Below are 27,840 nucleotides of genomic sequence, written 5' to 3' on the forward strand. Positions count from 1 at the left end.
GCCAAGTTCTGCTTTCTGGCCTTGTCTTTCATTTTGAAATACAACCATTTATTGGTAATATCTGAAAAACGTGAATGGAATGTTTTTACTGTCCAAAAACTACTTTTTTTACTATCCGAAAACATGTGCACTGTGATATATACACACGAACTTGCATTTTTGACATTTACAAGCGTGAGCAAGTCTTACTTAACTCAAAGCATCAAATGTTTTGAATGCTTACACTATTACAACACACAGATATGAATGCTTGTCCAAGTGTTGACGCTCCCACCTGATCTATCCCTACGTATAAGCTCCTCAGGGCCCTGCAAGTAAAGAGTCCCACGCATAAGGTCGTAATGCCCAAAAGGCCATCCACATCTTTTTGGTTCTTTCGGTAAAGTCACGTAGAAGGAAAATAATAAAAATAAAACATAATAAAATAATTCTCACGACGTTTCGGCCACAACGCAAGCAGCCGTCTGTCGAGAAGGCAGAGTCTGAATTCAGACTCTGCCTTCTCGACAGACCTGTTCTCCACCTGAAGACGGCTGCTTGCGTTGTGGCCGAAACGTCGTGAGAATTATTTTATTATGTTTTATTTTTATTTTTTTATTATTTTCCTTCTACGTGACTTTACCGAAAGAACCAAGAAGATGAATCCCTGCAGTCACGAAAGCTGTAAATCGAAGGCCATCCACAGTTTGCTATTTTCAAAGGTTTCTATAAAGAGAGTTATACATGTGGAGTGAGCAAGAAAGTCAGAGCTCGCTCCGAGAGACAGCATGCTCCATGAGTATTTGTTCACTGCACGGCACAGATGGAGTGGTGAAGGCTCGTACCAATGAAAGTGAATCGTGTGGGCGATGGAGATTTCATAGTCAAACCTGTCTCATTACTCAGCTTAATTTGACACATGCGCACTTGGCCGATCAAACCGCGGATTCCCTTCAAACTCTTAACATTTCAACTCGACTACCGTGCAAGGCGTACTTACAGAACTGTTCTGTACATTTCCAAACCCAGGTTTGTTTTGGTGAAATATAACTTTAAAAAAATACGCGTTTCACATGTTATTACACAATGGCAAAAATAATTGCCATTTTCCACTACATTCATCAAAAGAACCGCGCAAATTCAGCCAGAAAAGTTCAGCGCTTGCCCTTATCTCGTGCCATCGTTAACAAAATAGACCACGTGATGTTGCAGCTTTTAAGTTGCTCTGTGCAAAGGACATATTGGGAAAATTGAGTTTGTGGGAAAAAAAACAGGGGGCTTTCTGTCCGTTGGACCTCATTTCCTTTGGTAATTGTTTCTGACCTGTGCTGCCCTCCGACACAGGAGGCCCTTTCATTGCTGAGGGCACGCGCAGGCCGGACGAGGTCAATAAAAATCCACAACTCCCGCTTCATTCACTCGAGTTTTGTTGATTTCTGGGAATGATGCTCTTTATTTTCCAATTTTATTTATTGCTCTTTTTGCTGTTAGTTTAAAAAACCCTCATTAGGCCAACCCATTCAAGAGTCAGGCTCATAAATAATTCTGATTGCAAGTGGTATGCCAGTTTTAAGTTTTAATATTTCCCTGCTTTGGATGTCTGATTTGTAAGTAAAACTCACTTGGCTGCATATAAACTAGACTTGAAATGTTAAGCAAAATGCAATAAATAATCACCTGCAATTGAAAGCAATAACATGTTCAACACATTTCCGACTGACAGTAGATCCATGTTATCAGATATTTCCATAGATGTGGATGGATGTGTTTTGTTTGATATCATAACTTGCACTTTTATTAAATACAAATCTATGTTTGTCACCGTGACCCAACATAAACAACAGTGACATTTTTAAGTATGAAGAAATACCAATGAATTACAAACCATTTATCAGACATTGTCAAATGCCTTTAAATAAAAAAAACATACAAACGGGCTCCAATCGACTAATTTATTGGTACTCCATAAATGTGTCATTTGCCCTGAGTGAGAAAATTTAAGAGCCACAATGTTAGTCTACGAATTTTGTTGTGTTGATGCAGTCACAGTGCCGTGACACCGAATTAGCAAGGAGCAGGGAGACACGGGGAGGGGGCTGTTTATTTTTCCGGACAGGGAGGGGCCCTGGGGCTGCAGGTAATATCCTGAAAAACTTGCAAACAGATACCCACAACAGATAAACAACGAGAGAGGTGGATAAAGGACACCAGGGGGAATTCGTTGGCAAGATTCGACCCAAAAGACAACAGCCCAACGCAAGCGAGCGGAACCGCCAAATTGCACGTCAACACGAAACCGTTGTTGTGCGAGGAATCTGCTTCTTCCTGAAGGACCCCACACGGACTGGGATCTGCTCAATGTCGTGGGCGATTATAAATTTGATGAGGTTGTAAAGCAGTATTTCTGTAACCAAATCACCGAGAATGTGCCCAATCTTGTCAAATCTCAGACGTTAAGCAGGGTTGAGCCTCAATAGTGTTTCGATAAGCAATCCCTATGCATAGCAGATGTTATAGGATATGAGGCTACATGGTGGGCCACAGATGTGCAATATTTTCCATTGTTGCTCAAAACTTCTATGCGCTTACGTCTATGCTCCCCACCTTACACAAAGTGCATTGACCAGCGTGGTAAAGTACGGTAAAATATCCCCTACGATCTGCACGACGTGGAGAAGCCTTCATCGGGTCTGCCAAGCAACGTGCAGACACTGCTGCAGTGTTATAGGGCAGGTCATAGCCTCGACGGTGATGTACCACCAAGGCTTCGTTCACACACTTATGCATCTCAACAGGCGTTGCAATGCAGTGAGACATCCGTTAAACTATGGCAAGAGTGAGCAGAACGTTCAACAAGAGGAAACCACTATCAATCTTCATCGGAGTCTGAACATTTTCATCGGAGCCTGCCGATTATTGTAGTCCAAACCACTGCAGAGTGTAGATAACAACTTGCAAGCATAGAGGATTATATGTAAAGCCATGGTAAACCGTGTATAATTTGTGCAAGTCGTATTAAACTACAGCTTTACGATCAACCAACCATGGCATTTTAATATTAAGCTGATCAAACCAAAGGGTTGTTTTCCTGGAGTTTTCAAAAAATGCCGAACTTTTTTTGTCCTTTAAGGATTCCTAAAGCAGCAAATAGGTACATTCAACTTACAAAGCATGCCATTTCAGACCTAATATCTCTGTGGTTCAACTGTCACTTAACAGATGCGGGCTGAAGCCTACTGAATAACCTTTCAAGTGGTAAAATTATGACAGAATATAAAAAAAATCATTGTCACATAACAGCGCATCCGAAATAACCATGCGAGTGTGGCCTACGCACAAAAGTAAAAAAAAACTATAATTTTCCTACCACAAAACTAATAATCGGTGTAAAAGCACAAATTTATGATGTCTTCTGATAACTTAGGACACCTGGACTCGTCTTGTCCTGATGTTATGAAACAACAAAAAACTATTTGGAGCTGCACTGGCATAACAGTGCAAACACAACTCTAAAGCACCTCATCACAGCCGTCATTAACACAGAAGATAGGCAACTGCACGCCTCCGATTAGCACGGTTACCTCCGTATGGTGCGAAAGAAGTTCAACATACGTACGTACATATTTTCTGTTTGCAGGCAGTATAGATTGATGATGAGAGAAAAACAATGTGTTTTTTTCAACAACAGATATGCGGTCAGGTTACATTCACTTGCGATGGAAAACACATGCAGCCGATGATCACCGTTGCCTTGCCGCCTCTGCAGACAACTATCATGGTGTCTGGCAGGACCTACTCCCTCCTGCCATCCTGGGTGGCTTTTTGCACCGTGCACTTACCTTCACATCCAAGGCTCGTCTCGCCGTCAGCCCACCCAGGTGGGCCGAACGGTGCGCGCTGATCTTGTGAAGAGAGCCGCCTGCGTTTGCTCGCATGATACACCCCGGGCTCGACGCCGACTGGCGATCTTCGCGGCGTTGGCGCACCATGCGCCGCTGCCATGGTCCAGCGAATGCCTTTAGGGCTTCGAGTGGTCAGGAGGAGCACGCCAGCTCCGCTAAGCTGATCGGCCATGCTCGTGACAGTTTTATTTATTTTGCACTCAGCGAGGGAGGATACGTATACGCTTCACAAGAAGCTCGGACTATATACGTGAGCAATGCTGTTGTCACATCCAGCTCAGCTGTTAGATTAGCGAGGCTCACCACTGTGTTGGGTTGTAAGGTCAGGCTTGTTCCAAGGTCAGCTGAACCTCGTCAATATCGACCACCCTGAACTGGCCACATGAGTCCGTCCGGTGAAGCTGCATCATTTGGTAGGAATCCAAATGTAATGTGCGATGGAGAGACTGGTGCCGATCATAGTAACATGGAATTACCAACACTGTTTAAAATCACCAAAGAAAACGAACACCTTCCAAGGCTCATTTGACCACATGATTGGGGTGGGTTATCACATAACTGAAAAAACAAGTAGCTCTTGCAACAAGAAAGGCATGTGTGATCATTTCTAGTCGACGATAATGCATGGCCTTCCAAATATTCAGAGAATGGTCCTTGTTGCAGACGGGGACGATAGGTCAGCACACAACGAATGGGAAATTTCAGTTACAATCACTGTGGAATCTTTGAAGAAAACCCCATCACCCAATGCAGATTATGTGGAGGCGGTGAAGTTTCGTGAATCGTGAAAGTATGGGCGGAACGCAGGCAGTCGGGGCCAATTGGCAACGCGGTGCGTGCGAGCGAATGCGACAAAACATTCCGCACATTCTGCAGCTAATTTACACCACAGCAACACATTTATCTCAATTGCCAGCTCCACCTCCCATCAGATGCCTATGTTGGCAATCACAAAGAAGAAACCCAGCAGCAAGCCGACCATTCAGGGTCACGGTCAAAGTCGTATCGTAATAATGCCCACTAAATACTATACTGGGCTAGTAAATGGGACCACAGGGCTTCTGTCCTAATGAGCAGCACACTGCATTATGACTACTCCCCTGCAAAGAAATCTAGAAGTCCCGAGACTATTTTAAGAGTTATGGTCCTGCTATTGGATGTCTGACCTATTACTTTTTGAGTGCATTTTTATAGAGAGGAACCTCAGATTCCCTGGAGAAAACATATATACGCACGAGGGTACAGCACTCGGAATTAAAGACCTAAATGGGCCTACCCGAATTACAATCCAACGCTAAATAGTCGTAAATGGCAATAGCATTTTTCCACAAGGAGCGATTTTAAAAAAAAATTATTGTGTCAGTTTTTTTTTCCCCCAAGCCACACAGCGAGTTGGCGGCATGGCTCAACGCCTCGCCTGGCAAAACTCAGAGCTCGCGCACCGGCGCTCTTTTGGGGAATGTGCACAAAAAAAGCCATGGCGTGTGCAGCTGTACAACCGTCGGGCACCAGAGAGGCAACTCCACCAACCTTTGGCAAAATAGGACAAGCAGGGTCACAGTAGTTCGCTGACGGTGTGTCTCTCGGTCATACGTTGAACGCTCTTTGCCAGCTATGTGCCCCCCACTTCTTGTATTTCAGAGAAAATTACACACGAGGTAGGTGGTTCAGTCAGACTGATTTGCACAGCCATCTTCCCCTTGAGACTAAGGCACGTGCTTAATAACGACAGGCCATGAGTGAGAGCGTTTCAGTGCCCAATGGCAGGATGGTGCTTACCTCCTTTGTCGTTACCAAGCCGATCGCGGATATTATTTCACCCTCGTATGCCCAAGGACCAATGTCTCTGTAGAACAACCACTGTTGCTTTCTCATCGAGGGGGCATAAGCCCGGTGGTAGTCAATCAACTATAATACCGGAGATAGATAATTGACAAGCACGCTTTTTTTTCCGGCTTATCTCAGCTTGCTCGTTTTATACCAGTAAATTGTTGCAATCTAATAAGACATACGCTACCTCGTTATGGCTCCCTGAGCCACGGGCAATATGCATTGGATGCTGTCACTGTCACGAAATGCCAGCTGCAACGCGACACAAGATAGGCCCATGAGCTGCAACTCTCTGGAAATCCGAGCTCCTCCAAGCCTGCCATCCCAGATGCGACTTATCTCGAGACGAGCATATGGGCCGTGCTGGAAGGCAGCCTCCATTTGTTCCCCCGTTGCGAGCGAGAGAGAGAGAGAGCGCGCTGAGTGGTGCAGAGTGGCACGGCGATGATGTCGCTTTTCACCACGGGCTGCGATGGACGCTCCCGTGTTTGTTTGGGATCGAGTGGCAGGTAAGTGACCCCCGTGGGGTCGGGGGTCAGTGCCTGAGGTTAAAGGGCGGTAGAGCCATGCAGCACCACGCGCGCCGTTTTGATGTCAGATACCCGAGCGTGCTTCTGTCTGTATAGCATTACGCCGATGTCTGTTCCGGTGGAGACTTAAAATTTGCGAGTATGACGAGTGCTGCTGGTTCCTACGGGTCACATCAACATAATCCCGTCTGTCCTCGTGGCCTAGCTTGCCACACAACAGCCGACTGCTGCCAGGACTTCAGTCATCCCATCAGGATTGGTCACGCAGTTTGGGAAAGTCCTGTGAGATTTGGTTTGGGGTTTATGATGATTATGAAGTGATGTCAGAGATATATTACAATCGCGTGAGAATTATGGGCTGGATATATACTTATATACTTAAACGTGATCCAGAGTATATGGGATACTTATCTTAATGCTGCCAACAAAATGAAAAACCTCGTAACTTCAAGATGGGTCTCTGCCTTCCTACTCATTTGAAGGTATTCCATGAATTTCATGGTAATGCCACTGCTCATCATGGTACGGTGAAATAATTATACACGAACATGCATCAACTGGGTGGAGTGGTGGCACAGTGGTCAGCACACTGTGCTATAAAACGGCATCCTGAGTTTTATTCCCAGTCACTGCTAATATGTAACTTGCTGACCCACCCCTACTGGACATTTGTGAAAAAAGAGCTTCATAGCTCAGTCTAAATAAATATTCAGACTCAGTGGCAAGGAATATCCAAATTAGAACTGGGCAACCTCAACACCTACACAGTAAAGTATGGTCGAACAACCCCCATGACCGAGACTGCTTGATGAAAGGAGGCCTTCATCAAGCAGTAGAGTGATATTGGGCTGTAAATTATTAATAATTATTATACACATAAGCCATAATTAACGTTACATGAAATAAGCAGATTACAATTAACGCGCTTGTGTCATTTATTTAATTGGTTTAACCCAACTGAGATTTAACACCGTTTTGAATTTGAGAGATCAGAGTTGTGCAGGGACTATCATTGATCTTGACGCTGCAGTTGTGGGTAATTTAAGAATTTTTGGTGTGTGAGTTATGCCCCACGGTATCTTTAAGATGCCCTCCAGAACCCTCTGGTTCATTATGCCTTTATAAATTCCCTTTATAAATTCCCTTTATAAACTCCCTATTCTGCTATTAGGCAGGGGGACAAAAAAATTAAAATACTGAACTTTTATGAAGTAATTTAATCTTCACGCAGGAATAAGCCTGCACTTAATAATGTAAAGATACAATAGTCCATTTCAGGTTTAAAATTAAGCGAATGGTATTTGGAATCGTTAAAAGTTGCAGTGCAAATTATAAGGAATTTGGTGAAGAGTATCGATCCTTAACGGGGTCAACCGATCCAAACTGAATCCGATTGTTTGCGTTACCCAATGAACAAATGCACAGCGGTGTGCTTCTTGGAGTTTAACGATAGAGATTTGCATTAACTCGGAGCTTAAATGCCGTGGCAATCCAGAAAACACGGAACACCAAAGGCATAAATGGGGAAAAAAGCAGAAAAATACAACAACAAAAAGCGCGAGAAATTTGAGACGACACAGGAGCGAGAAACAAGAACGATATTTGCTCACACACACACAGGGGCTAAACAGCCGTCGAAGTTTAGTACCTTTATGATTGGAAAATGTGAGCCAATTTTTTTTTATCCCTGACTGAGTTTGGTACCATGAGATATGGATAAAAAGGCCTGTCTCATTTTCCTTCACATTGCGAGCTTTTAGACATATATAAGGCCTGCTAATGCATCTTAAATAACAAAACATTTCTGGGTAAAATGCAGTTTCTGTAAATGCTCAACAAAAGTGCTGCACGTGTTGTGGTGGTAGTTATATAAGCCTGTAGCTACACTATGGATGGATACAGAACCATCTGATAAAAGCCACCACATGAACGGACTCACGCACGCTTACTGAAGTCATAAAATGTGAAAATACATCTATCTGTTGCTCGTCCGTGATATTTTCAGAGGAGGAATATAACTTATTAAATGGCTGAACAAGAAAATGTAGCGATTGGCAAAGACAGGCTTTGAAAATAAAAATGACAAAGAAAACTAAATCTACAAAGGGCTTCCACTAGTGGGAGCTCTGGAGAGCCCCTCTAAAGCAGGAGTCAGCAACCTGCAGCTCCAGAGCCACGTGCGTCTCTCTAAGAGCTGCTTCGTGACGTTTTATTTTATTTTTATTAAAGATCATCGTCTCGTATGACATGCATTGCGGCTCTTGAAATATCGAGATTTTTTTTTTTACGAATTCGAAAAAAAACGGCTCTTGTTGATATTTTGGTTGCCGGCCCCTGCTCTAGAGGGCATTTTGGCCGACACTTTCACACTCCCAAAAGTTGTAAAAGGTGGAAGTACCCACACTTAACCCCACCACACCGTGACCTGCAGATCGACTGACCGCCGTGAGCCAATTAGAATGCTGGGTGGACAGAAGCGGAGGGATTTAAGAAACGTACCCATTGTGTCCACTGCCGCACCTGGAGATCGAACCAGCGACTTCTGGATTGCAAGTCCAGCGTGCTAATGATTACACCGCAGCAGCACCCCCAATAATATTATCAGTAAAAACTATAAGCTGAGAATAAGAAAAGGTTGAGTTGGAGCAGCCTGTGCCATCACGGGCTGGTGCCACCTCAAAGGAGACCACAAAGAGACACGGAGGAGAAGACAAAATTAGAGCTGTCAGTCATTTTCACGAGATTGCCAAGAGCATGTTATTGCAGGCACCGGTGAAAGAAATGAAAATATTTAGAGGAGGCAGCTATGAGACAGAGCTTCTGCCACATAAACTTCTCTAGCTCTGGCATAGCCTCGAGTGGCATGCAGATCACCGGGCCCTGTGTACACATGTGGGCCGCCCCTAGGTTCCGTTTTTTCAGCTCGTTTTGCTTGCTTAACCTCCGCTAATAGAATTAGGCACCGAAAGTGACAAATGGGTCGCAATCACAGCAAGCAGCACGCCGCGGGTTCAGGAGGTCACAACGCGGAGTGCTGTCGATAAGCACCGAGCTACTGCGAGCGTCGAGTTCACTAGAATAAAAATGATTGAATAAATGTATAATAGAGGTTTTTGGGTTAGATCGCGTAAATATATAAATGTATCGTTAAAATCCGCCACCACCCAACACAGCCAACCAGTAAGGGTTGTCACGTAAACAGAACATGCCAATTCGTCACTAGTACAGCACACCGGTGTGTTGGAGAGCCAAGCCACAACACGTGGCTTGGCCGACGTGTTAAACTGAATAAATGTAATATAAAAAATCAACAAGGCCTAAGATTAGGGTCGGCTGTCGGGAAAAGAGGCTTGCAAAATGAGCTGCTTCACAAACGATGCCAGGGCGCTGGAGATTGAAAGCAGGTGCCACGTAGAATTCGCTGAGACGCGCGTTCTCCCGTCAGTGCAAAGTCCCTTTCTCATCTGGCCCCATTTTACGCAGCACCGCCACACCGTACCAGGACAGGAAGCAAAAAGCAAATTGGTCGGAACTGAATCACAAACAAACGTCGACTGCTGTGCCCTACAAATCCGAGAGCTTTTTTCTCTTTAAGCTTTTGTTTTGTAAGCGACGTCTCAATCCACACGTCGGGCCTTTATGAGGGCCGGCCGGTGGCTGAGTGACACCCACTTCCCACCCCCTCAATTTCCAGCTGCGCCAGTTGACGCGGTCATTCGGCAGGACGCCCCTCCCTGCCGACGCCGCTCAAGACTGACCTGGCCTGCTGGGTCGCGACCCCCGGCCATTTACGGGGACTTAATTACGAGCCCTCCAATGAGGAGGAATGTTAAGCCGAAGCACGGTCAAGACACAGGCCCCTAAGCCACCGACAAAAGATAAAGGGTAGCGAAAAACAATATGGCTGGGCGTGCGCGGTGGCAGGGCAGGACGCGTTTCGAAGGCTTTGATGAGTGCGCGCGCGCCGCGTGTTCCTGCCAGGAGTCGAATCGCGCTTTATAGAGATGCTGTTTGTTTCAACACTGGTAATTTACTGCCCACGATTGGTGTGCACGGAATGCAGTTTGATCTCCCAAAAGGGGGTGACTTGTGGGTCAGACTCACGCACGCACATGGTTCAAAATCCAATTCCACCCATGCTCAGAACTGTGCAAATCACGCACGCATGAACCTGCATGACCGCACACGTGCTGTGGCTAAAATGCCGAGTGTGCTCTGTGCGCAGCGTGAACCCAGCCCACTGGGAGTTGGCCTCCCCTGGGCTTGCTGACCTGCACTTCTCTCCGCACCCCTTCTCTCCTCCCATGAGGCTCTCCAATACAAGCATCGTGCTCACATGGACGGAGCTACATGCAGACAGGTGTGGGGCCTGCACGGTTAGGTCAGCTCAGAGGAGCGTTCCATTAAGATTGTCGAATGGGAGGGCAAGGAGGCGAAAACAGGCACTGGGAAATCCATCCGTGGCAGGCTTGGTGAAGGGGGACCGGTGGTTGTGAGTCACATTGGACGGTAACTTGGCAGCTGGTGTTACGGTCCTAGGAGCCAGCTGTGCATGAGTGATTGGGGAAACCTGGAGTCCCAATGTTGAGTAATGTGCACGCTTTAATATTATATTCCTGAGTCACCAACGGAGAGTTCCCAGCATTGGTGAGGCATTGTGACATAGAAAGCTGGGTAGCTTCAAAGGGTTAATAATTAGCACACATTCTTTCCCAGGATCAGTTAATAAGTCTATCTGTTAATTTTGCACTCCTATAGCAACCATAACAACAACCCTAATGAGGGAAATTCACATATTTTATTCATAAAATGTAATCAAAGTTAAATACTAAAAAAATACACACAAACTAATCTCCATCGGCATCTGTACTTCAGTTATGATCGTAACTTTGACAATAAGTACCCTTGAAACAATCACAGTACCGTAGTGTTAATAGTAAACATGAACTACTCACCAGCCTTTTCCTTGTGCAGCCTCACAGCCAGAACCTACAGGGAGCAAACACACAGCGGATGTTGTTAGTTCGATCAAACTTATAAACCGTTTAACTTTTAAGGCATCTAAAAATGTGATACAAAGCAACCATAAAGAGGACTGCAGAGCTTGGGCAATTGTTGCCAACAGCTACCGCGTGGGTGCTGCCTTCCAGCTCGCCTGTGATTCCTCGGCGATTGTGAGATGCGGTTTGCATGGACGATGATGCTCATATAAAACTGAAAATAATATTATTCAAATTAACCATACGATACACGTAGAAAAATACGGACAACAACAAAATAAGAAAAATCAACAAAAACAAGAAATGAAGCGGTGGCAGCGCACACCACGCCCAGGCTGGCACAACTGCTGCCCACGCCAGGCTGATGCCAAGGGTACTCAATGGGAAAGGACAGACTGATGCAACAACTTCCCGACGTTTTATCAGATTGGTGATTGGTGGGGGCACTAACTAGAAAAGGGATGGGCTGGGAGTGATTTGGATGGGGGTGGGAGGGCACAAAGGTGGGACATTTGTGAGAGAACATTGCAGTACTAGCCTTTTGCCCGCCCAAGGATGGGTGCGTTTCAGTAAATCTGAACCTTGCAAGCGAAAAGCAGGCCGCGACGTGATATTCATTGCATCAATTCGTGTGCAATTTGTAATGCTGCGGTGATACAGACCTATTTAATTTAAAGGTGATTTTCCCTTGTTCATCATGACGTCCTTTTACTTTGATGTCTCAACAGCGTTACGGAGATCGCGTGACGTGAGGGTTCTGCCTTTGTAGTGAGGGTTGTGAGTTGACGCCGAGGAGGGGGGAGGAGGCGCCTAGACCCCCCATGTGGAGTGACGTCACCCGCTAATTAATATTAATGGTGGGGTGTCCATGTGGAGTACGTCACCTGTTCATGAGTATTAATGAGGGGGGGGGTGCTACATGTGGAGTGACGGCACCCACTCATGATTATTAATGAGGAGGGGTCCATGTGGAGGACGTCACATGTTCATGATTATTAATGAGGGGGGGGGTGCTACATGTGGAGTGACGTCACCCGCTCATGAGTATTAACGAGGGGGGCTAGTTGACGTGGAGTGACGTCACGCGCGGGACACACAGACATTATTGGCTCATTATAGTAGTAAATGAGGGCAGTAGCTACTAAAATCACACGCTCTCGTGCCTGAAGAACATGTGCCGTCAGTCTACACTGCGGAGGCTTTCGCGGTTGTGCCGTACAGCTCTCCTATGTGTTTTCAGGTTTTACGCGTGTTGTTTTCCGTATGCCGGCCAATGGCATTCACTTCCTGAAGAAACTCCCATTGTGTGGAACAAAACGTTTGGACGACACGCCGAGCGACACAACCCGAGAACGCACCGGAGAACTACACCGTCAGGTCTCCGTTGCGAACTGTGCAATGAAACACACTTGGCTAAATACATCAGTTTTTTTTTATTAATTAACATCAAAGGACCCTTGCAGCACCCATGTGTTTCAAGTGATCGGAAACCTTATGGGGGGAAAAAACCCGTGAGATTGAACGCGCTGATGTTTGTTCGTGGTCTTGTGTTTGCGTGCGTGTGGCGACTTACATGCCAGTGTCAACACTTAGCAGGGAGATATAAAAAAAACCTGGAAGAAACCGTGACATCTTGGAGAGATGTTGACGTTGCCAAGCCACCTCTTACATCAGCAATATCATCCTCACCCATCCAACTCTCACCCAGGGCCCCTAAGCAGCCCCCTCCCCCCCCCCAAAGCAACCCCTCGTGTCCTTTTCCCCGTCTTCCTGTCCCTTTACGACCTCCTCCGCTCCAGCAACAATCCCTGCGTTGGCCTCCCCTTCCTCCCACAACGCCGGCAACTATCTGCCCTCAGCAGCTCACCCGAGACCCAGGCTCGAGAGTGAGACACACACAGAAAGACAAAGATCCTCCGAACAGCCTGAACAGATTGTCGAGGCAAGTGCTGTTACCGTGCACACAAGGGGGTGGGTGGACAGCATCACGCCTGACTGCCTTTGACTCCCCAATGGCTATGCTTACATAACCACACTCGGTACTCATTTGAGGCTGAGTCGACCTAGATGAGGCCCAAGCCAAGACCTGTTTAGATAATCGTCACTGGTGTTGGTCGTAAGCGGGAATCGAACTCGGGTGGCCGAGTTGGTAGTGCAGCACGCTAATTGTTACACTACTGCTCCCCACACACTACCACACACAGACAAAGATTCCCCCCTATATAGCCTTAACAAAAAGTTGGGGCAAGTGCTGTTAGCGAGCACCAATAAAGGCCGGCATGGCACACGAGCGGGTGGGGTGGCAGGCACCACGGCAGACCGCCTTTGTCTCCCTAGTGCTGATGTTTTTACACACCACACCAGGTACTCATTTGAGGCTGAGTCGACCTAGGGGGGGGGCCAGGTTCGGTTTAGACATTCGTCACTGTTATTGGTTGTGAGTAGGAATCAAACTCGAGTCGCCCGGTTCATAGCACAGCACACTAACCACGATGCCACCGCTCCCAACAACAACTATGCCACCGCTACCACGAAGACACATATATACACAAGCACTGATCTCCTGTCCAAGATCCCAGAACAATAATAACAATGTAACTTACCTTTGCAGGAAACCGTGACTAAGTGTCAAGCCTTTCTCAAGAAGGTACTGACTTGGTTGGGATGTTTGGCCACATCCTTTTTGAACTAAGCACGGCATGTGGGTGAAAACCAGAGGAGCTGGGGCTGAATAGAAGCCACGTGTACGAGGGCATAACACTGGAACGTGTCCCTGTTTGCCCCAAGCTCACACGCTGCATTCCGTGTGCGCGGTTTGAATAAGACCTGTAAGTCGGTTGCAAAGAAACACCTGCTTTATTACCAAACCTTCCCGCTTCATGTGACAAATATCGGTAATAATGTTCAGCCCTGTTGTGAATTCACAGCTGGATGAAGGCCTCCCCATGCCATGTTGGTCACAGAGGTTGTTTTACCATAATTCACCACGCTAGTCAGTGTGGACTGAAGGTGGTGGATCTGGGATCGGTTCGGATATCACTCGCCACTGATAAGTCATAGCCGGTAATCAAACTCAGGTTGCTACGTTTAAAGTGCAGTGTGCTATCAACTGCCCGACTGCTACTCCATTTATATATATACTGTATATACAAGGCAGTAGGTAAAGATGCAGTCTTGAAACTGCTTTCTCACGCCAATCTTGGCAGAAGGGCCTCCACTAAAGGGACCTTAAGAGAGCCAATGTCCAACTGGACATCTGTGAAAAAGAGCTTCACATCTCATTGGATTCCTCCAGTCTAAATTAAGATATTCATTCTGATTCTGCCAATCTATAGGGTTTTCTGGCCTACTCTTCCATCATGGGCAGACACACATATATTTATTTGACAACCGAAGGGAAACTTCCACCTAAAGGGTTTTTTGCAAGCAGATTCTGGTCTCCCACTGGCCCCCTGAGCCCCCACCCTCCATCTCCTCTTCCTCACCCCCCCCACCTCCCTCCGTGGACGAGCACAGCAAACAGGAAGGGGACCCGGCTGGTTCATCGCGGTGAAGAATGATCCTCCGCTCCACAGCGGTCTCCTCTGCTATAGCCACGCACGAGTCACAGGTCCCCTCGGAGGAGGGACGACCGCCGTCCCAGCCACGCGAGTCTCGCCAAGCCGCCCAAGCGAGGCACGAAGCAGCAAGAAGCAGCAGCGGCTTTCGGCTCACAGCAAGGCGACTCTTGCATTGAATCGTGGAAACAAAACAAAAATGCACATTTCGGAGGAACTGAACATTAGACGCCAGACGGGTGGATCGAAAATGTGTTCTAAAAACCCGACACTTGCAGGATTAGTTCAGGAGCTATGCTGGGCTTAGAGGCATTCATTGCTGCTTGGCGCGAGTAGAAGAGACGAAATGAAGTTATACACGGTAAGAGCGATTCACGACGGGGGAGCAGGTATATTTATTTAGTTCGATTTAGATACGCAGACTAAATACATTTACTTTATTACGAGGTGGCGGTGCATTCAGCTAGTTGCTCTTTTCACGGATGACCGAGTAAGGTAAACTAATAATGAATACGACGAGCAATCTCTATTCATAAACATCAACGCAACAGCGAGCGACACGAACTTTCACAACAACACAACGTCATTAGGCCAGCATGGTTTTGCAGTGGTAACACTTGTGTCACGCCAAGGGTTCGAAGCCTGACCCCGGCGCCTTTCTGTTTGGGGTTTCTATGTTCTCTCGCTGTTCTGCATGGATTTCCTCTGGTTCCCCGGTTTGCTGCCATAGCAAAAAAATACAGTGTAACTGGTAGTGACCAAACATCCCAATGCTGAAAAACAATATCTACAAAGTACTATTTGAGATTACGCACAGCAGCATCGCCCCCTACTGTCAAAACTTGGCAGGACCCATATGAAATTTGCGAGGCTTTCTCTGGATATACATGCATAATATATAAAAGTAAGCAATTACTTTTATAATATTCATATGATGCTGCTGTCAGTTTCTATTTGGCTCACGGTGAAGGCATTTGCTGCCTCCAGTTGAGGTTTTCCACCAGGTCAACTGAACACCGTTTTAAATATAAATTTACATTTCAAATCAATATCTAAAACGAATTTATTTAGAACTGCTTTTTGTGTTTCGTTTGTTGTCGTTCTCCCGCACCTCCGACGAGCACGGTTGGCTACTACGTACAGCGCGAAAGAAGTTCAGCATACATAGCGTGCTGGATTCACACAACTTACAGATATAATTACAACAATACACACATCCCCGAATTGCTTTAATGGTGCAAACTGCACACGTGTTTTCTATGTACGTAAATTGCAATTTTACAAGACGTAATTTTCCAATTCTGTTCTGGTTCTGACGAATGGAATATTGCCCATTTAAAGTGGTCAAAATCTCTCGCAGATTCCACGGTATGTTGGGGCAATGCCGTGAAGAAGAAGGCATCTCGCAGTTGATATTTCTGCCGACTGCCATCCTCGCAGCCTGCGGTCACGTGAGACACGCCAATAAGAATCCAGCACGTGTTAGCCGGCCTTTGCAAAGCCAATTGCGGGTCTTGTTTTGTCTACTCTCTGGGTGCTCTCACAATAACGGGGCCCTATAAACAAACTTGATAACTTCTCATTGATAAGCCCCCCCCCCACCCCCTCCGCCTGAGCAGTTCTGCACATGCAACACAGCCGTCTATTTTTACTGCTGGCCGCCCTTTTACAATGGCATGCAACAATGGAGTGCAAGCTTGGCACGGAGGAGCGGTATTGTTTCGAGCAGGGGGGAGGCTCGCACTGCGAAAGGGCTGGTGCTGCCTCGGGGGGGACAGATGATGTTTAGGACGGCTGACCTACTGTGACTTTCACTCCTTTGACAAAACGAATACAGCCGTTGCAACACAGTTGATGTCTGTTGTAATATTGAGATGCGTTAGCTAAAAAGAAGGGCTATCGAAATGAGAAAAATGTAATCGTGGCCGATTGGCTCAGAGGTAAAAAAAAAGCATTGAGTTGGTAATATTGAGATCCTTGGTTCAAATCTGGATATCAACCTCCCATCATTGAACCCAGGTTCGCAAGTGTAGACAGTTAATGGTGTAAGCCTGATCCACCAAAGCCTGCACGTAAACATAATCGTGTTAAATTAAGTTTTTATGCAAATTGGGAAAAACGTCCAGTTCTGAGAATGAATATTTTAGTTTTACTGCCACCTGACAAACATCTCTAAAGCAGGGAACGTAAGAAAGTGCAGCGCACCTAGTGTACATAAGCGGTCATTTGACGAGATCTCCGACGTAGTTTTGTGATATCACCTTCCACAGGACGTTCTCTAGCACGGAGCGATGCACTGCTCTGTGCGAGTTCATAATGGACACACGTGTGTTCATGTCGTGAGCGGACATGGCCGAAGTAGCACGACGACTGGAATAACATTGGGAAAAATATAAAACAAAGAAAGCTGATAAAAATTAGTAAACATTAAAGTTGTAGGATAATCGAAGAGTGTACAGTGTGAGTGTGATGTGTATACATTAAAAAAAGAAAATTAAAATTGAGGGCACTGTCCGTGTAGTAATTGAAGACTTGGAATAGAATACAAATATTTTAACAAGTATACGATCCTGACTATGGTCGTAAAAGCATTGGTTTCATTATGTAATTCAATTATGAACATAAATAAAATAATCGAAAAACATAAAAATGTCATGCAATAAAAAAATACTTTTACTACAGCAGTTACAAATGTAATTTGTACATTGTCTTTCTGTTCTGCTTTAGGGAGCATCTCTAGTGATGGCCAAAACATGCCCGACGCCGAGTAATCGGATTTTTACAACCTACGCACGCTTCCCCCCATCCCCCCCCCCCCGATAAGAAGCTTCTCGTTATAGTGTGCCAGCACTTCAGAGGAAATTCAATTTAGCAGCCATCGCGTGTGCCAGCCGGGGCCTGTTACTCTGCGCCGACCTTCTGCTGCAAAAACAAAATGAAATCTGAAACCTCAACAGGCCCGAGGGATACGAGAAAAAAAACGAAATCGCGAATATTCGGTACAGAGTTCTGTTTGATTTAATCCTCCAGCCTTAATGGCCAAAATCGCTCTCGTGTGCATTTATTATGGTCGCTGTAGACAAGACCGCTGACATCTGCATCGAATAATTCGCAGATAAAGGAGCAGCAAGGAATGTTGGTTTTCCCAAAAAAAATGTAATAAGCGAGTGTGTGGTTTTATTCTCAGGCTGAGAGTGTCCTTGCAAATACATCTTTCGCAGCAGACGTAGAATAAAAATCCTCTTTACGCAATTGTTTTTGCTTTATTTTCATCGCATGTGGAACGCATCTCTGTATCAATGGAAGTAATCGGCTTGGACAGTGATGGCACGGACCCACCAACACTGACCGCGTGCGAAGACTTCAGGCAGGGGTGATGCAACTAATTATTGCAAAATATCCATTGCCCTGAACTAACTTAACACTCCAAAACAATCCATCTGTCTTACCGCCCATCCACGCACTGAACCCCAAAACCACAAATATTAAAGTTTTTAAAAAGCGACTCAAAATGTTTAATATACGTTTTGTTTACGCAGAACAACCTCGCCGAGTCCCAATACTTTTGCAGGAGGATCTGCTTTGCAAACTTTTTCCAACTCCTTTTTTGGTATTTTTTGCACATGGGAGGAAACCACAGCGCCTAGAACCTCTCCCCCCCCCACGCCACTCCACCCACCACCACCCAGCCCCACACAAAATATAGAACAGCGCTCAAATTCTGCGTGCAAAGTGCAAAACATAGTTGCCGTACTTCCCTCTCGAGATATCAACTCATTGGCCTGCAGATAATAAAATCATGATTCCCATTGCTCACCGTTGCATGAATTGCAACCGCATTACTGCCAGTGCTGCTGCTGCTCACGCTTTTAAACTACGGAGAAATGTTTGGACTTGGGGATAGACTGCGATCAAAACTACAACTTAATAATTTACAGCTCTCTGTTAATTTACTGCTGGATGAAGGGCTTCCCATACCATAGCAGTCATGGGGGCTGTTTCGTCATACTTCACCATGCGGGTTGGTTATGTCCGGGATTACTTTGCACAAATAAAATAAATAAATATACCTGGTCCCCCATCGCGAATCGCTCTTACCGTGCATAACTTCATTTCATCTCTTGTACTCACGCCAAGCCGCAATGAATACCTCTAAGCGCAACATAGCTCCTGAACGAATCCTACAAGTGTTGGATTTTTAGAACAATTTTTCGTTCCATCCGTCTGGCGTCTAATATTCAGTTCCTCCGAAATGTGCATTTTTTCGTTTTAAACTGCATGTGTTGTACGCACATGTGTAAATACCATTGCGCGTATGAATTCCAAGAAGACTTAGACACGCTCTCAAGGGTGATTTGAGCTATGCCTTCCAGAGGGCTGAGAATTTAGTGCTGCCTTAGAAAAATAAGAAAGGGAATTCACATCGAAGGAAAAAAACGACTCTGCCAAGAGCTAACCTGCTTGATCAACAACATTCGGCACATGACCACGTCACCCACAATACTAGCAGAAACCCTGCACCTCACTCATTTATCATCCTACTTACTATTGTTTCTTGCTGGTTATCCGAATGACATTCATCATTACTGCTTACACTTCATATCGGTAGATTTCAATGTAGTGGTACTCATGGTCCACCCTAAATCGCTAAAAAAAAACCATGGCGTATGCAGATTCCTGATGCACAAATGGAAAAGTAAAAACTCTCCAGTGTGCGACTGTGGTCATCCAGTGTATAACGACGCATTGCCCGATCCCGAAATATACGAAGGAGACATCACAGCAATACACTCGGCTGATGCTCTGCATATACATCAGCCATACGACAGAAGAATACAGGGGGTCACGTGACCCCATTATCTCAAACATACAATGTTAAAAATAACCCGATTCTTTGACGCACGATTTGACGCGTGGCTGAATAAGACGATAACCGTGCGAATTATGAATTGATTTCGATCAAGGAGTCGATGTATCTTTACACAGAGTGCTAAGTTAATCATGGTTAAATCTTGACTTCAAGCTTTCGTGACTGCAGGAATTCATAATCTTTGGGTCTTTCGGTAAAGTCACGTAGATAGGTTCAAAGAAAATAACAAAAAACTACGACGTTTCGATCACAACATCGATCACAACATCGAAACGTCGTAGGTTTTTGTTATTTTCTTTGAACCTATCTACGTGACTTTACCGAAAGACCCAGAGAATATCAATCATGGTTGTCCTATGAAGACCAGGGTATTTGCCATAGATACGTGGATTTGACACAACTTGCTCAAGACCACTAATGGAGGCAAGCACCTCCGTTGCCTGTTTTGAGAATGGAATCTCAGTGAATTGCTCGGACCAAAGCTTTGATGGTCGGTAAGAAGGTGAAGTAAGTACTTATCAACATATGGTTCACTCGAGCTCACCTCTTGTAAGAGCTGCACCTTCAGTGCCACAGTGGCGTTCACAAGTTGCGAGGCCTTAAACCGACGTGGCCATCCTACTAAGGGCAGCTTGTTCCAATCAACCACTCCCTCCCCTGGCCCTCTTCCCGATCACTCGGATCTGCCTCCCGTCCCCCGTCCCTGGCACCTCGCGTGGCTCACGCATACATAACACGAGCCTCACACATTAGCAACCTGAAAATAATTCAAGGGGTGGGAGGGGGGGTACTTAGCAACGAGAGGCAACTTCACATCTTTCAGAGATTGCGACGAGGTGATCGCAGGTATATCACATCTGTCTCCATCACAGCCGAAACCCCCAAACCAGGTGCCGGTTTCGTGGGCGTCGATTGCATTGGCCGCAGCTGGCGCGGGTCATTTATAAGACCCGTGACAAATTACTGGACAGCTGCCAAGAGCCAGCACGAGTTGCAGCTCAACCACCACGTATACTCAGACCAAAAACCACACGGGGGGGGGGGGACGGCAGGCCGGTGAGCATACATGAACCGCAAGGACCGAAATAATATAAATTTTAAAAAGGTGCAATCTACAGCAATTTCAATAAGTGTAACGATAAATAAGCTGCAGCTATCCTCATGTTGTCTCTGTTACGGGTGCAATGTTATTGCTGGGGTCTTTGGGACAACAAACTGTCACACCGGCTCCTGAGGGGACCTTAAGACGATTAGCAAGTGGACCAGACTCTCAAACGCAATGTCAGTGAACATACCACGATCTTTGTTGGAGGGCCATGCACGTGGAAAATATAAATATAAAGGGAGCACCAAAAACACCACATTACGGCATCGAGATGCAATTTTTGGCACAATTGCAAAAAAAGTCTGGCTATTTTAGACCGGGATTTCACGGCGCCCGCCGTCACTTTTTGTGCGTCCTGTGTTTGAAAAAAAACGCATTTCCAAACATTTCCTCTGCTGTAAAAAGGCATCCCACAAAATCGGCGTCTAAATAAAAAATAACAACTGGGACAAAGGGGGGCACAGATGGACCTCACACAGCAACATAATTCCGTCGCCAGTCACTCGTTGAGTTTAATTTGCCGCAGTTATTGTTGTTGCTGTTAAAGATACTCCGACTGATGCTCCTACTGTTGTGGAGTAACTCATGCAGCCGGCTATGGCTGCAGAGTTTGGTAGTACATGTTGTTTACGTCGTTTATTGTGAAAATTCGGTCACAGTTCCTATGACCACTGTTTCATTGCTTTTATGGTTTTATTTTGGTGATTTTCGAAAAGTTTTTTGGTTTCGCCATGTTTGTTTGTTGTAGTACAGAGTTAGACTGATGGCCTTAATCTAAGTTGTCTTGTGGTTGTTGTTGTTGTTGTTTGACTTGCATCCCACTGGGATATTTGCACAGGGTTGGTGTACGGTGATTTTTCTGCAATATTTTGCTGTCTTTTCTTGGATTTTCTGTTTGCACTTAGTCACATATTCACTTTAAGATGTTTTCTTGTTCATGTTATTGTTTTTTGTTTGTTGCGGTTGCACCCGATTCAAGAGCCGAATGGCTCACAGGGCTATACCTAATGAATACACTCTTGAAACTTTAAAACTTTTTGAAAGAGGATGGTGCTGACGAGCACCACCGTTGAGGCTGGGAGCTGGTGGGTGCTGGGAGGACAGTGCAGTGGAGGAGGAGGAGAGGGGCTCAGAAGCACAAAGAGTGGAAGTGCTGGCGACGAATGCTGCTCGCACCTCTCCAGCGCGCCACGCGGCTTTCCGGACCGCCGAGCACCGCCAAGACGCTCTAGCAGGGGCCTCGTTACGCACGAACACAATCATGTGTCTGCGTGTGTGTGTGTACGTGCATGCTCTTTGTACACGAATACGCGCTGTGCAGCTTGTGTACGGGTAACTCATCGGGTTTGGCAGCACTGTGAAAACCCAGGATGTATATATTTTACAGTGATCACAAGCAACAAAAACGTCTCATTGCAAACGAATATATTATTTGTTTTGTACAGTTGCAAAGCAGATTTTTTCATTGAATGAAGATGGTTGAATGTTCAGCCTTAATACGTACAGACGTTAGACCGGTGGTACAATGCGTGCAGGCTGTTTGGGAAAACCAATTGCAGAAATGAAATACCCACCCCAACACAAAATGTAAGCGTGCTATTTAAAACATGCATTCGCATATATAGAATGAGAGGTCACCACGGCCAGCACAGGTGATGGCATCGCTGAAAAGTGCGCAAAGAATCATGGAGAGGTATATACTTGGAATTATGTTGAGTGATCTTAAAAGTATAGAAATACATTAATAAGCATACAAAGGTTATAGATATATTATTGAGCGTTCATATAAATAAATAGATTGGCTTCAGCAGGACCCGCTGAGAGAAGGGATGATGGCCGGTGGTCGAGACTCACTATGGAGTGGCAGGCAAAGGAGAAAAACGCGCCTGAGAGGACGTCCACCGAGGAGAGTGAGCGATCAAATAAGAAGCTCGATGAATTGTTATGGCTCGAGATTGTGAGAGCTTGTGGTAGTTTGGGCAGGCATTCATTCCACAGCAGCAGATGATGATGATGACAATGAAAGGCATGGATAATAGCAGTTATTCTCACAAATAATAATGAATAATAAGACCTTCCCATAGCGCCTGCCCATATCACAAAGGATGAGGCTATTTCGCTGTAAATTACTTTCAGTGCCTACATTAACAACAAAAGCAGTTGCCATTCGCTAACAAGCAGCTGTGATGTTACCACAATCCTTGGTGCATTACATTAGACACACACACGCATATTTTACGTGCTATTTTTGAGCTGGTAGTTTAAACAATAATATAGCCACACAATTAGCTCTCTTTGAGCTGGTGGTCTAGACCAGGCCGAGATCATTGTACATTGTACCTGCAGTGTGGTGGTCACATGCATGCAATGCATGATGGGAGCAGTGCCTTCCTGCTGTTAGTGAGCGCACCCTTTGCACGTTGTTATTTCGACACAGAGGTAACCCCAAACGCAGCGTAGGCGAACCTTGACACAAATTTGTCCGAGTGGACACCGGAGTAGCTCAGAGTTTGGAGCATGTTCGGCCTTCGGGGCCCCAGTGATTCGCGGGAGAGGAGCGCCATGCGGTGCGGGCGGTGGCGCCGACGCGAGTAGATGGGAGGATGTGGCCCCTCCGAGTGGTGGGGCGGTGGCCGTCCATCACGCGCGTCCCCATTGTTGTGCGACGCTTGGCGCTCACGGGCGCGACAGCTCCGGCTCCCGCCGTCCCTTCCTCCCACCCTGCGTCCCAGAATAGACGCCCTGCTCTCTCCGCCACTCTTCGTGGCCCATTGTGCACTCGGTCTTCCTTGTAAAAAAAAAATTGCTAAATTATTATTAGTATTTTATTAAATTAATATTGGAAGGATGACCAGGAGATTAGTTATTCTTAACACTGGAATTTTTCGTGTTTTGTGTTGTTTGGGGTGAAAGGGTGAAGGGTTTTGAGGGTGAGATGAGACTTCCATTGTCCACTTGATTTACGTGTGTTTTAGTGAAAAAGCCCATCTCCATGACAATCATCATCTTCATCCATGATCGATCCACTGCTGCACATAGGCATCTCCATTTCTCACGGTAATGCGACGCAGAAATTAAACGAGTATCTGCATACGAGCTGAATTCATCGCTCCATCTCTGTATTTAATCTGGGGAGCGTTCCCTTACTCGACTGGACTTCAGGCCATAACCCTGTCCTGCAACATATCCTACCCAAGGCCACCGACTTCTCTTAACAGTCACCATGACGTATCTAACCTGTACTTCCAAACACTGGCAGAGCCAGCGGGGGGGGGGGCACGTGCCCCCCCAATGATCCGATTGAAATCCCTAATTTCGATCGGATCATTGGGGTTTATTAGTAATACATCGGCATTTTGCGACCCCCACTGCCACTGTGTAGCATATTATTACGTGCCAGGGACTCTATGAGATGATAGGACAATAGTCTGAGTCCATAATTGGCAATGAGTAACGGCAAAGCAGTTATAAGTGACTCAGAATTGTGCGCTGTTGTGTATACAGTACACGACTTCCCTGAAGGCATTCACCTTCAGCGAGCGCGATGCCGATCACACACGGTTCGAATTCGACCCTCGATCGATGGCTGCGCCATTGCCGCACACGAGTCGAATAAAAAGCCAGGGACAAGTCCTTACTAACAACTATCATTTTTCATTGCTGGAGGGGTTGCCCCCCCCTACCTGAAAATCTTGGCTCCGCCATTGGTTAGAAGCATGCATCTCTCCATGTTTAGTTGTGCACTCATCAGATTTTGTTCCATTTTCACCGTTAAAGTCAATGTTTTTAATTCCACGTCATAGCCGTTAATACGCAACTGATTAAAATCACTCTTAATTTGGCACATTGATCAGGTTCAGCTTTCCAAAAGCGCTCCAACCCACTCTCCACCTCAATTCACGCCCAAAAACAATACGCCTGGGTTTTCCCATTCAGCCTTATTGAAAGTCGTAAAATAGCGCGAGGGAAGTGACACACAGTACGGGAAAGTCGATCTGGATTTCTTGTCAAGCTAAACACAGACACAATGAACCTCGTGCAGAGGTGTGCCCCTGAAATCGACGGTGACTTGGTGGTGGGGTTAGCGAACCGTGATGGGATGGGGCCCACACAGCACGCCCACCTGCTGCGCAATGAGGAAGCAGGAGAGCAAGTAGGTGTCAGACAAACAATACCCCACCTTGGCGGATGGGGTTTGAGTGATTTTTCCTTGGTTTGTGTGTGTGGGGGTTTTTTTTCTCTCCCCCTCCTGGAATATCCTCGCACATGAAACAAAAATACACTCTACTCAAAGAAGGATGTGGCTGCACACACTGAAAAAAGGGTTGACTCAAGTGGGGCTTCTTTTGGGGAATAAAAAAGTACGTATATCTTTACAACGTACATCAGTATACAATGTACATGTGTAGCTCTTTTGGTCAAACATTTGCTGGTCGGAAGGGTTGTTTGACCAGACGGCGCCAGTATGCGAGGAGCATACATGTGGCAGCATAGGAGAGTACTGTACAACAAAGTATGTTACTCTTCTGCCCTCTGCCACTCGCCACGTGGTCCCATAGACGCATAATTAACAGACTTTATGAAAAGCATCTTATTTTTCGATTTAAAGCTTTCGTGACTGCAGGGATTCATCTTCTTTGTTCTTTCGGTAGAACCAAGAAGAGCATCTTATGTGTGACCATGCAACGAGCGTGGCTCGTTTTGTACGGCGCTGAAATCCTGCTGACATAAACAGAGCCATCGGAGTTCGTAAGCAAAAACCAAAACACCGTCACACCGCAGCTTAGTCACTTCCACGCAGAGGCAGCTCTGTTATCCAGGTGCCCTGACAACGGCAACCAAACGCTCGCGACAACCCACGGCTGGATCGCGTGTTGTCATTCGCATCCCCGACCTGAGTGACAAAATGCCATATCAAAGTTGCCGTTAAAAAATGTTTACAGCGTCGAGTGAAAAACGGCCGCACTCTAAACCTGCCAAACGCGACCGCAAAACCCACACAGCCCCAAAACGTCCCTGGCGTGGCTGTCTCGCCACGGGGGGTCAGGTGAAATATCGCTCCGTGGCGGTGGCGGCGGCACGGCACGTCGAGCCACGCCACGGCCGGTTGTTTGGACATGTGCGGCTTACGGAGACGTAAATGTTTAGGTTTGGCCGGGGTCAACAGATGGAGGGGGTGAGCGGTAATGAGGTTACTTGAAACGTGCCCCTTGTAAGCCTAGCGGCCAGGTTTCCCTGGCTCTGACTGCAGGCCACGTGCCCCCCTGGCCCGTCCCTTCTGCCGGCGCAGCTTCCATTTCATAACTCCCACGGCGCCCCTCTGCTGCTACCGCTGCCACCGCCGCGTTGAACGCCAGATCGATTCCAATGGGCGCGTTGGATTTGTTTTCTCAACTAATCGTCGCACCGAGGACAGAAGAGTCCCTTTGAGCGGGTCCATTCTGCGAGTAAGAGCATCACTATTTTTCCCCAGAGGTGGCGCTGCAAAGCCCCGTTTTGGGAATTCTGGAGAGGGATTCAGGCGGGCGTCCCAAGAAGTGAAGGATTTACTGCCGCCCCCGGTGGATGAGAGCGGCAGGATGTGGAGTGGGGGCTACTCAGGCAGAGGCACGGGGCAGCGAATCCAGCTGTGACATCAGGCGCACGGAATCCACGTAATCTCACGTGGAAAATTCGCTCGGACTTACCGAAGATTGTTTTTTTTTTAAAGCAATGTGGTCTGGCTACGGGATGATATTCTGAGCCATTATTTAAAAAGCTATCATATTTAATCCGCATGAATTTAGATATTAACTTAATGTAATAAAGCGATGCTAAAATTGCAACACAAGTCATTGTTCCTGGCCATTTTCAGACAGGTTTTTGGTTCATAAAATTGTATGCGCTGCATAGCCTAAAGGAATCAAACTTTCAATGTATGCAAATTGTCAGTGCATTGCATTGTGAACCTGACAGCCAGAGTTTTTGCCTAACATCAGTGGCGAGAAATATCTTAAACTGGTCGTGGGAACCCTTCACCAACCCATACTGACCTGTGTAGTCAAGTATGGTGATACAACCCCCATGGCTGACATGGCATGGGATGGCTACCAACCAAACAATTTTCAATTTGGAAGAAAACCTGTACAGTTTCTATATATTGCATAAGCAACTGTGCAATAAAACACAACTACAATTTCATAAAACGCATTCAGTAGTATTTTTTCCTTAGTTTATAATGCCATACTTTAAATATTACTTTGTTTAGTTGGTCATTTGGCCCTTAATCGGAACGTTTTTTGGACGGGATTTATACATTACAGAAAAATAATATATACACGATTTCCAAAAATGCCGAAGTGATGGTATTAGGCGTGCGATGAGACACATAACAGGTGGGCTGTATGAAGGCTACCATCTCCCACCCAACCACAGTGGTGTGAGCAAGTAAATTTGAGGACTGAACCTTTACCTGTTTTACCTTGACATACCACAAAAAATCATTTTTCACAATCACGTGGGGAGCACGAAGCAAGGAAGGATACACTCAAAACACTAATTTCACTGCTCTAATTCGCACTGGGGATTGAAGCAACGCTATACATCTGGGAATTCCTGGCCAGTGCCCCTGGCTGTAAGGCTACACCAAATTCCCACAAGGGGTCACGAAATCCCACCAGAAATTCTATTCTCAAGGGCTGGGACAACATCGGGAATTCTAAAATTCCGACTTGGGTCACCACTAAGGAAACCCACCACAGGTGGCCGACCGACCTGTAAGGCTTGGATTTCAAAACACGGGAATAATACGTGAATATGCCCTTTCCTATTTATTGCTGTGACTGGCTTAGTATTGTATTAGCAAACCCATTAAGGCGAGTCCCGCTCGGAAAATTCCCTGGAATTAAAACCAAACGTTATTTTCCCGTCAGGAGCCAATATCCACCTCGTATGACGTTTCCACCGTCTGCAACGGTGTAACGCACAAGCCGCTTCCAGCAAAGGTTGTCCTGGCAACCGTAATATTATGGGATGGCTGTCTATATGAAAAATGAACAGCCTCAACAAAGCATTGTGTTTAAAAGTCA

The 27,840-nt window shown here is 46.1% G+C and overlaps 1 protein-coding gene across 3 annotated transcripts in view; it reads right to left on the reverse strand.

Moving 5' to 3' along the window:
- LOC144936152 (rho GTPase-activating protein 7-like) overlaps positions 1-27,840 on the reverse strand; it is a 152,389-nt gene that overhangs the window by 65,795 nt on the left and 58,754 nt on the right. For all 3 annotated transcript variants that reach the window (XM_078863058.1, XM_078863056.1, XM_078863057.1), the window contains one exon: positions 11,197-11,230. In XM_078863058.1, coding sequence (XP_078719184.1) covers positions 11,197-11,230 — 34 coding nt within the window. The remainder of the gene's footprint in view (positions 1-11,196; positions 11,231-27,840) is intronic.

The sequence above is a fragment of the Lampetra fluviatilis genome, chromosome 15 (assembly GCF_964198595.1).
Source record: "Lampetra fluviatilis chromosome 15, kcLamFluv1.1, whole genome shotgun sequence".
Taxonomy (NCBI): Eukaryota; Metazoa; Chordata; class Hyperoartia; order Petromyzontiformes; family Petromyzontidae; genus Lampetra; species Lampetra fluviatilis.